Below are 11516 nucleotides of genomic sequence, written 5' to 3' on the forward strand. Positions count from 1 at the left end.
CTCGCAATTCTGACTTTATAACTCGCAATTCTGACTTTATAACTCGCAATTCTGACTTTATAACTCGCAATTCTGACTTTATAACTCGCAATTCTGACTTTATAACTCGCAATTCTGACTTTATAACTCGCAATTCTGACTTTATAACTCGCAATTCTGACTTTATAACTCGCAATTCTGACTTTATAACTCGCAATTCTGACTTTATAACTTGCAATTCTGACTATATAACTCGCAATTCTGACTATATCTCGCAATTCTGACTATATATCTCGCAATTCTGACTTTATATCTCGCAATTCTGACTATATATCTCGCAATTCTGACTTTATATCTCGCAATTCTGACTATATATCTCGCAATTCTGACTTTATATCTCGCAATTCTGACTATATATCTCGCAATTCTGACTATATATCTCGCAATTCTGAAATTCAGCTTTGATTACAGCAATAAATTACGGTTAAAATATATTCACATAGAAAACAGTCATTTTAAATTGTAAAAAATATTTCACAAAATATTACTGTTTTTACTGTATTTTTGATCAAATCATAAGAGACTTATTTCAAAAACACTCAAAAATGTTACTGATCCCAAAACTTCGAACAGTACTGTCTCTAAAAGCCGTTAGCCTTTTGCTGATATTAAATATATAGCTTAATATTCATGTCTGTTCACTCTGACTAGCTTAAAGGTGCACTAAGCGACTAAGCGAAGCGATGTTGATATTTGAAAGCACCAAAACAAACACACCCATACCCCAACAGGACCTCGCCCTTATTTTGATAACTCTGCCCCACATGTACGTACACAACCCTGGCAGCGAAGATGGATGTCTGCTGGCCGCAGTATATTCAAGCAAAAGCCAACACAGAAAATTTGTGTGAAAAAGCAAAATCAACGTAACTCACCGATCAAGAAGAAACAAAACAACCTCGGCGTCCGATTCCCTTCCGCTCTTTGAGTTTCTCCACCACTGGAAAGCTGCACCAATATTTACGCGGGTATGATTGTAACCCTTCATTTGAATCTTTCGTTCCTCCAAAATGTTCCTCTTTTTTTTTTTTATCTGCCATCTCTCGCTATCTCTAGTCGATCTGCTAATATCCATCCTGTGCACTCACTGAGCGCTCTCTCTTCTCCCCATCATTGCTAGACACGCCACTTACTGCTGATTGGCTGCGAGTGTGTTTGGGACTCGGTCTGACACTGTGGTCAAAAGCGTATTTCAAAATCACTTAGTGCACCTTTAATGTTTTTTTTTTCAGAACCATCAAGTAGATTTAAAATGTTAGACAAAAAAAATAAAATCTCACTAAAATAATCAAGGATGTTCTACACTGTTTTTCACTAAATGATGAAGGAATTTTTTTTATTATTTAATTACGCTGATATAACAATGCATAATATTAAGAAACAGTCATATATACATATATTTTTATTGAAACATTACAATACATGAAAAATGCCACATGGCTTGATAGTTTTGAGTGATGATACAAACACATCATAATAAAATTTAATAATAAAAAAATAAAATCTCACTAAAATAATCAAGGATGTTCTACACTGTTTTTCACTAAATGATGAAGGAATTTTTTTAATTATTTAATTACGCTGATATAACAATGCATAATATTAAGAAACAGTCATATATACATATATTTTTATTGAAACATTACAATACATGAAAAATGCCACATGGCTTGATAGTTTTGAGTGATGATACAAACACATCACTGTGTCAAAGTTTGAATCGGTTCATTGAACCTGACTGATTCACAGAACTGATTCAACCTTAACACTGTTTTGCTACTGAAATGTAAATCAGAGACTATTAAAACATTACTTAAATTTAATAAAATGCACTTAATAAAAGTGCATTCAGTCATTTTAGTTTATATTGTGAATATTATTAATTACAGTGACTTGTATGGCTATTGTTTGTTTCAAAGCCTTCAGCCTTCAGTATTTTCCCCTAAAATATTTTTAATTAAAATGTAATTTTCTTTTTTTCCTTGCAGCATATGTTCTGCGTTGTTCTACTATAGACGGATGGACACCTGTGGAATCATCTAAGCTGAAGAAAGCCTGTATTAATAAATGCAGGCTTCGAATCGGTCAGAAAAAGAAGCAAGAATCTTCTCAAGAGTCCTTTATTTTTTGTGACGAACAATCTTCAGGCAAAAATGACCCTTCCTATATGTAACTGCTGATCCCCAAAAATTTCCATTCACGTGCAAATGCTATTATTATACATTCAGCTGAAAGGAAACAGTGTTTTGGCCAGTGGTTTAATGGAAGCTACCGGTCAGTGTCTTGGACATAAACGATTCCGTTTGGAATCGTTTAAAGTTGATTCAGTTTAGCTACAGCACTAACAGATGAAAGATTCACAGACACAAACCATTTCTATTAATTTCAACAAAACCAACATTATCTATACTGTGATAGTTACTATTGACATGTTTAGTCAACATAAACCTGTTTATAACCATTTAAACCTTAAAAATAGTCTAGTGCTTATTCATATTAGTATTGATGTAGCATTGTAACAATCCAGACAAGATATTTTGAGTTTTGTCAAACCATTTTGATGGTTTTTACTCATACCCAATATCTTTAAATATAAAAATGTGAATTATCACTATATCACAACCACCTTAAACTGTATTTTATTGCTTTTTCTAACTTTTTTTCCCTCTGCTGGTTCCATGGGATGATCTGTTTTATCACTCGGCATCACACTTAAATTAACAATAGCGTCATTCCTTGTCCATGACTGACAGAAAAATGTTTATAAGCATCCCACAAAGTTTTATTACTCCACTGTTTCTTATTACATTTGTCATTTTTACCTAAGTGAAATCATGTCGAGCAAACATCATATAACAGCGTATAAAGTTACTGCCAGAAATGTGAGATTAGGTTACTCAATATAAACAACCAGACAATTAACAACTTCTGCGTTCACGATATCCCAAAATGTCTTACTATGAGATGTTGCAGTGAGTGTGTTGTGAAAAAGTCACACAAGGGCTCCCATATTTACGATATTTAATGGAATTCTTTGGATGGCATTAGTAAAGCAGACTCTAAAAGACCGGAAGGCTCAGTAAGTCAGATCACTTTTCACAACCAAGTATTATGTTTCTTATAAAAACTGGCATCTGGTAGGTATATCACATTGTCCGTAAGTGTTTAACGTAAAGGGAAAAAAAATGACATTAGCATTTATTATGGTTATGAAAGGTCAGTCTTTTCTTAATGGTTAGAAAGTTTTCACCTGACCGGTTTTAACAGTGTTTTGTTTTTGTACCTACTACCTACACACTGATGCTGAACTTATTTTAGCACTTCTACAAAGACTGATGTTCATTTACAAGTGTGTAAATACTCCATCATCCTGGTGTGTCTTAAGTGGTCTTATTTGTCATTTTCTGATGCGTTACAATAAAATCAATGACCAAATGTTGTTTGTGATCCATTTTTGCCTTGAATCAATTGTAGTTATTTAGCTTTTTTTTTTTTTGCAGCATATGTCCACTTCTTTTATAAGATAGGAGTTTTTTTTAATGACTGATTCTTTATTCAACATATCTTTATGACTGATTTTTGCTTTTACCAGTCTGCATCAATGATTTGGTGGCATTACTTTGAGGTATGGTTTTTTTCAGTCTTTAACTTTAAATTATGCTTTTTAATGAAATCACAAAATGAATGTATTTGAGTAGGCCATGGTAGAAGTAGCAAAAATAAACCCACTAAAAGAAAAGGCATTTAAAGATTTAAATTTAAACCTCTCCAAATAAAGGCAAATAAATCGGTCCAAAAGGGTAGTTTTTAATCAAGTAACAAAAACTAACAACGAAAGAAATGATAACTGGATCACATTTGAAAATTTTACTTGGCAATCAAAATAAATTGTACTGGAAAGAGAAGTGATGTGTTTTGAGATGTTACTACATTGAAAAGATTGAATCCAGCTAAGTGAGATGCATTGAATAAAAAAAAATCATACTAAGCATGTACAGCTTTGTGCTGTGATAAAAAAAAAAAAAAAAAAAATTCAGATTTCAAAATCACAAGAAGTGCCAGCCCTGTACTATAACTTACTGCTACTGTGCAGAAAAGTCAAGTGACTAGAAATAATCATGACGCAAGATGCTGAAAAACAGTAAGATGCACATAAACAAGTAATGATAGACATTGCAGATAGAATGCAAACGGCTCCAAAGTCTACCACGGATAAACTTGACTGCTGTACATATACATCATGAGGTTAACAGTGATTCATTTGGCTAATTAAATAACATATAATTCAATCAAAATTTCAAATCAGTTGGCAACCCTAAATATTCACCACCAGCCACATATTTCTGTTTTCTGTTAAGTATTTATTTTTTAAGCAAATTTCAGATTAGCACACACAAATAACATTTAGATATATCTTTCCAGAAGTAGTAGGAACTCCTGAGGTAAAGCTCTGTTTCTATTTCAAACAGTTTCTCCAGCTGTGTATGAAATAGTGAGACTGAAAGCACTGCTGCAGGCAGAGAGAAGCAAAAATGAGTTAATGGGTGAAACCATCAGCAGCCTGAAGCAAGACAAAGAGCTTCTGCAACAGGAACTCACCAAAAAGGCGGAGCTCATCTGTGACTTCCTGCAAGACCAGCTACGGCCAGGTGACTATTCCTTACAGTCCCTATTCACACACGCCATTTCTGGATAATAACTAGTTTGTATGATATGAAGGAAAGCATGGAGATCAGAATGCAGGTTGTAATTTGGATAAGGATTGTCTTGTCTGATTGGTAGATAAAAGAAGGACACTTTCATCAAGTCAAATGGAGGCAGGAAGCTCACATCATATTATCACCTCCCTTCCTGAAGAGGGCGCTGTGTTTGACTCACCAGCCCTCTTCGACTCTTTTGAGGAAGTGGAGTTGCATCCACTGGACAGGCAGAGGACCATCAAGATTTTATCAAAGAGAAGCAGAGATGGCGAGAACACACGTGTCCGAAGTAAGTAATGTAAGACCGAGATTTGGATCCAAAGTCTAGCTATCTTAAATGGGCTCAATAGATGAACTGGGATTTGCTCAATTTGAATTATAGCTCATTGTTAATGAATAATAATGCTGATTTTGATTGTCGTTCAAGTAAAATTTGGTCCCAGTCTGTAGAGTTTCACTAAAGAATTATGTTACTATTTTTCAGTGAAAAACGTTGTGGGTGTGATTGCACGATATATGGCGGCACTGCAAGAGTTTCGACGTAGCATATCCATGAAAGTGGCTTTTGATAGAGTTGGTGTTGACCGCAATACCATTTCGAGAACAGCAGCCATTGCAGAACTGAGCTTGGCGGCTCCTGAAGTCTTCCACGCTCTGCCTCCATGGGATGAGAAGGAGGAAACATTGGCCCACTATGCAGTCAGATGCCGACAGGCCATGGACGACAGCATCAAAGCCAAAATTAAAAGCATGAAGGCAAAGCGGGAGCTTCTACCAATCGTCAGCAAATAAAACATTTACCTTATCTGATTTACAGTGGACATGTGACCACTCTAAAAGAACACTTGTATTTCTCGTCACATTTCAGGCCTTTATCTCTTTTGTCCTCAGCCATTATCCATCACAAAGAGAGTGATGTATGGCAGCACATTTGTTGGAAACTTTCAATCATTTGTTGTGTTGTTCTTGGCCAATTTGGCTTTTAAATAAAATCAAATAATTGTTTTGTATGCCTTGAATCAGTATTATTTTGTTTGACCAGTATTTACTTCAGTGTTAAATATTAGGAAAATATGTAATACTGATATTAATAACTGTGCGATTGCATGCTCACTACCATCACAAACTACAGTGTATGTTTGTACGTTTTGACACGACACCTCTTCCTCTCTGAATACCAGATTAGTGTTATGTAATAAGATTGCTATGGTGCAGACTGTAAAAATAAGTGCGTAATGATGTTACACTACATTGTATGAACCAGTGGGTTCAATGACTGTTACTGTGAGTAATAAATAGAATATCACAATGTCAAACCATTTTGATGCTTATGTATTTTGTTGGAAAAATTATTTTCCCATTATGTTGACAATTAATAACTCAGTCTGCAATGCAAGCAATACAGAATCAGACTAGAAATCTTTACCTAGTCACTGTTTGCTGCGACAGTGGACCTTAGTCAGGATAGCCCCCTTATATTTAATATGGTGCAAATAAAAACGCAGCTGGAGAGAGAGAGAAGTACAGTCAGTTCATGCTAGTACAGTTCAATGGATTGTGCCTTGAAAATCTTGTTGTACCTTCAAAACATTGTCTTTCCAAAAACGTCCTGTGGACAAAAAGCTCTTGAAAACATGCTTATATTAGACAAGTGGTTCCCAACCTTGGTCCTGGAGTGCCCCCAACAGTACACATTTTAGATGCATCTCTATGTATCTGACACACCCATTTCAGGTCTTGGGAGTCTCTATCAACGAGTTGATTAGTAGATTCCGGTGAGTTTGTTTAGGGAAACATACAAAATGTGCAGAATTGGGAGTACTTGGGGACCAGGGTTGGGAACCACTGCCTTAAACCAGTATTGAACTGTATGTTTATCCCTTACGAGAGACAGAAATGCATTTGTATTCATGTCAAACTAAATATGCTATCTACCCTGGCTAAGATCCATTTTGTTTTCTAAGCAATACATTTTTTGACATGAAAACACTACCTTCTTCCCTTTCAGCAGACATGGATGAGAGAGCATATCGAGAACAGAATGAGAAGACCATTCGCAGCACCCAAACAGCTCTTCACAACTTTCGGGACTTCCTGGTTTCTAAATATCCAACCGAGACCAGAGAGATATACTACATCCCCTGCCAAGAGTTGGACATCTACTTGGCCTCCTTCTTTGTGGATGCACGTCAAAGAGATGGATCGGAGTATGAGCCCAACAGCCTGGCCAACTACCAGTGTGGCCTGGAGCGTTATCTGAAGGAGCATCACTACGCCTACAGCATTAGAAGAGACCAGGAGTTCCAAAGATCCCAGGATGCCCTCAAGCAAAAGCAGTTGGAGCTCAAGTTCAAAGGCAAAGGCAACAAGCCCCACAAGTCAATGAAGCTGACCTTTGCTGATGAGTTGCTCCTAAGGAAACGGGGGCTTCTGAGTCGCTTCAACCCTGAGGGTCTGCTTAACCTGGTGTGGCTCAACAACACCAAGGCTTTTGGCCACTGTACAGGCTTCCATAGCTCCACACTCAAATGGGGTGATGTGCGCTTGCTCACCACAGAAACAGGACTAGAGTGTCTGGAGTGGACCTACCAGGATTTTAATGACCCTAATGCCAGAAACCGAAGGTCCACGAACGAGTACCGCATTTACGCTACCCCGCATGCTCCTCAAACCTGCCCTGTGCAGGACTACAAGGAATATGCTCAGCGCAGACCTCAAGCAATGCTCTTTGAAGATGCCCCCTTTTATCTGTCCATCAAGCCAGTGGTCAACCTCGCTGCCCTGCACTGGTACAACTGCCAAGCTCTGGGAAAGAACAAATTAGCAAAGATGGTGAAGACCATGTGTGAGAAAGGCAACATTCCAGGGAGAAAGACCAATTTCAGCGTTTACCAGAGTTGCAGCTCCTTGTCCGAGGCCCAGAGCAATCAGCTAGTCCTGATCTGCAATGACCTCAGGCAACAAGCCGTCCAGTCAGGGAGTTCCCATCCTGGCAGCACCAACTTTGTCATTGCTGGTTCTTTTGACTCTACTGACTCTGCTTAAAGCTGGAAGTGTAATTTTTGAGCCACTAGTAGCACCAAACCAATCTGCTGTTTCCGAACAAGTTTCCCAAACACTTCTTCCGTCTTCCATTTTTTTGGACAAGCAGGTAATCCTGGCCCAAAAGGCATTTGTTGAGCAAGAAGTTGATGTTTTGGACAGCTTAAACCAATGAGTCAAGGTTCGGATGATTAGAATGGTTCAGTTAGCCACTGTAGACAGGTGCCTAGACCAGGCGTTACCAACCTTTTTGACATGAAGTGCCATTTTTATTTGTATATTTTTTTTCCATTTAAAATTAGCTGTCCTCTGATATAGTTATCTTTGCCAAGTGATTTTTTTGGAGGGCTCTTCAAAGCCTCAAATGTCTGCTGCCTTTTGTGTCACTCAGGATAGTCGCTTGTGAAGGGCTTGGGACTGTGCGTGTTCTTGTGGTGCCATCAGCCAATCAGTGTTGTCAGCATGTCACAATGTAATTTTGCAGTGGCTCCAGAGTTAATAGTCACATGGCATTCACAACTCAAATGATTGGATCAGAAAAAAATCTTTATCTAGAACTGTCCATGTTCAAAGATAGTGGATACTTCCAGAGGTCTTGCGCCAGCTGAGCAACTTCCATTTGCATAAATGGGAATGCTAATGGATATCTCTCTTTAGGTATGGCTTGAATAAACCAAGGAAAGGGCCCCAGAGCCACTGTGTTTACATTCCTCAGAAAATCAATCTATAAATTGCTGCATGGGATAGGAGAAAGTATTTTACCACTGAAAAAAATACATATGGCAGCTTTAAATTCAATTGTATGACTGACTTAGGCAATCTTGTTTCATGTCTCAATGCTCTGTTCTTTTAGGTAAGCAAAGTCTCAATTGTTGTTTCTGTCAATATGTATGAAACTACAATGTTGTCTTTTTGTCTTGATTATATTATAATTACACTTGTCTTATGTGCAATGCAAAATGTTCTTTATCCAGTGCAGTATTAAGTCAGCTTAAGGCATTTGGATGCTAATTTTGTGTTAAGGTATTTTTACTGTGTACGGCAACAATTATGAGTTTGACGATTAAGCTAATACCGTATGTCGATCCAGTTATTCTGTATTTGTTGTAGATATATGAATGTAGTAGAACTAATCCTGCTATCTTTCGTATATATTCTTGTTTTGAAAATGTTCTGTGTTAGTGTAGATGTTATCTTCAATAGCACTTATTGGATACGTTACATTGTTAGATGTAGCTGTGTGTTAAGATTTATTACAGATATGTGCCTGTTCAACATATGTGCCTGATATTATATCATTTATTCTAGAACATACACAATGAGGATTATTTAAGGTTACAAAAACAAACAAAATGGTTAAAAAATAAAGTTGAGAAACAAATATACTACCATAAATAAAGCAACCCTGCAATATGAATACGGTCAGATTTTTTTTCTTTCTGGTTTTTATCTCACATGGCTCAGTTTTAGAAATTATTTGTGGACCACATAATTCTACTAACACGACATTTTTAACAATTTCTCAGCTCCACTGATTATTCCATATCACAATTAGTTGCAAATATGAGCTGTATTACAACTCTATAGACCAATTTCTATGTTTGCCAACAGTGATGACTTTTTTTGTGGGCGGAGCCTATCAGGTGGCAGAAAGTGACAGCTGTAAAATAAAAGAATTTAAAAAAAAAAGGTCATTTTGAGTTTGTATTTCAAAATTCAGACTTTTTTCTCACAAATTCCGAGATTATATTTCACAATTCTGATAAGAAAAATCAACTCGTCATTCTCTTTTCCCCTCGGCTCAGAATCACGAGTTTATAATCCCACACTTCTGGCTTATTTTCCCTCAGAATTGACAAACTCGCAATTGTTGAGTTAAATTGAGTTATAAAATCCCAACTAGGAGATATAAACTTGCATTTGCGAGAAAAAAAGTCCGTATTGTGAGAAAAAATAGGTAACGGTTATAGGTTGAAATAGTAGTCTATTTCATGCTGTAACTGCAGGAATAATTCAATATGTCCCCTATGAACTGCATATGCGAATATTATATAGACATATTATTTAAATCAAATTTAGGCCTTAAAAGTATGGTAATCATAGCAGGTTTCATCCATAGTCCGTCCGTTTAAATGTCTGCGTTTAGCTTCAAATGGAGTCTTTGGTGATTTGCATTCTGATTCTGACATCTAAAGGTACAACAAACTTTTTTTTTTTTTTACTTATTCCATGGATTCGACCCGTTTCCCTCCACTTGTTCCCAGTGTTTTTCTGCCACCACAATGTGCGCACAGCTGCATGTGACGTATACTCCAAATTGGTCTATTTTTTGCTTTATTGTTAAATTTTGCCTTTGGAATTGAGAAAAAAGATTTTGTTTTTGTGGTCATTAGATTACTCCAAATTGGTCTATTTTTTGCTTTATTGTTAAATTTTTCCTTTGGAATTGAGAAAAAAGATTTTGTTTTTGTGGTCATTAGATGGTACTGAACCTGAATCTTCTTGCTCAACAAAATAATGAAAATAACAGTGGAATTATATTAATCACATACATAAAAAAAAAAAAAATGACAGCACAAATAGTTACGTTTTCTCCATTTTATGTAAAAATACTGACTAGCATACAGCAATCTAAAAAACAAAAACCTTTACATTAATGAAAAATCTAAGTCATCTAGCATGTCCATATTAGAGCTTCGAGTAGCACGTTTTTCCAAAACAGTAAGTCAGTCCTTATAGCTAAAGTTTATTTACTCCGGGTCGAGTCTGGGCAACACAGGCAGTATAAGGTTACCAAAGGAGGAATCCTGAGTGATGAAGAAGCCGGATGAGTGTGCATGTGCATGCTGAAACCAAACCAGAGAAAAATACGCATCTGAAGGACATTATCAAGAATAAACGAATGCTAAAAACTCCCAACATGAAGCTTATGGTACCTGTAACGCTGCTTTCTGCTGTGCTGCAATGTGCTGCTGTTCGGCCTGATCCCTGAACTCCTTTACTGCTGGTCGAGAGAGGGGAATGCTGGGAAAGAAAGGACAAGCACTGCATAAGTCATGAGTATGCGAAAAGTAGATTACTGCTAGGACAGATACTAACTTAACAGCAAGAGAGAAACCCTGTAAAACACAGATATGTTTATAGTGCTAGGCGTGGTTAAAGCAGTACCTGGCTCCTGGGTTATTCATAGACTGGCTCTGTATGAGGCGTCTCTTCTCCTTGTCCAGCTCAGCTAGAATAGCAACCCTGTTTTTGTTTTGAAAACCTACTGAGGGCAGATGTACAGATTAAACGATTAAAATGGAGCAACCAGTGGAATGGAAAATTCGCAAATCTAACAGAAACCGCGCGAGAGAGCGACACAACGACTGATTACAGCTTCATTCGTCGATGTGTTACTTCGAGCGTACCTTGTCATTTTTAGGGATTTACTTTGAAAATGATTTGAACGGTAAAAGTCACGTTCCCCGAGCTTTATATATTGATATCAGAAATGACAGTCCAGCTGTTTCTGGCGTCTGATATGCTACAGTATTTACCTTGTCCGGGCGGATTCGCGGCCATTTTACATACTCTAAATGTAAATGTGAAACAGTAGAAACTACTTTAAAAATCTACGCCAAATGAATAAATTGAACGTAAAACGGACGCACGGTGTCCTCTGCTCTGATAGAAGAAGCAGCGCTCTCTCTCGCTCGTGTTCTTCGGTAAGAGCTCGTCGCGCTGCAGCGCCGC

At 37.1% G+C, this 11516-nt stretch overlaps 2 protein-coding genes across 4 annotated transcripts in view; one reads left to right on the forward strand and one right to left on the reverse strand.

The window, feature by feature from the left end:
- Positions 1 to 9486, forward strand: part of LOC107571240 (uncharacterized protein KIAA1958) — a 27816-nt gene extending 18330 nt beyond the window's left edge. The window contains exons 3-5 of one of the 2 annotated variants that reach the window (XM_016257555.1): positions 4509 to 4688; positions 4822 to 5028; positions 5224 to 6049. In XM_016257555.1, the coding sequence (XP_016113041.1) occupies positions 4509 to 4688; positions 4822 to 5028; positions 5224 to 5531 (695 nt within the window). In that variant the 3' untranslated portion in view covers positions 5532 to 6049. Of the gene's footprint in view, positions 1 to 4508; positions 4689 to 4821; positions 5029 to 5223; positions 6050 to 6750 lie in introns of those variants that run through there. The other variant, XM_016257554.1, reaches the window with a different exon arrangement.
- Positions 9487 to 10358: 872 nt separating this feature from the next.
- LOC107571239 (SOSS complex subunit C-like) lies at positions 10359 to 11516 on the reverse strand. 2 transcript variants are annotated; one of them, XM_016257553.1, is made up of 4 exons: positions 11321 to 11516; positions 10950 to 11046; positions 10718 to 10805; positions 10359 to 10627 (listed from the first exon to the last, which is right to left on the reverse strand). In XM_016257553.1, the coding sequence occupies exons 1-4, from the start codon at positions 11343 to 11345 to the stop codon at positions 10532 to 10534; spliced, it is 306 nt and encodes a 101-aa protein (XP_016113039.1). In that variant the 5' UTR covers positions 11346 to 11516; the 3' UTR covers positions 10359 to 10531. The 2 variants fall into 2 exon arrangements, with proteins under 2 accessions (XP_016113039.1, XP_016113038.1); XM_016257552.1 differs by having other exon boundaries at positions 10360 to 10627; positions 10950 to 11049.

The sequence above is a fragment of the Sinocyclocheilus grahami genome, unplaced genomic scaffold (genome assembly GCF_001515645.1).
Source record: "Sinocyclocheilus grahami isolate Dianchi unplaced genomic scaffold, SAMN03320097.WGS_v1.1 scaffold1569.1, whole genome shotgun sequence".
In the NCBI taxonomy this organism is placed as follows: domain Eukaryota; kingdom Metazoa; phylum Chordata; class Actinopteri; order Cypriniformes; family Cyprinidae; genus Sinocyclocheilus; species Sinocyclocheilus grahami.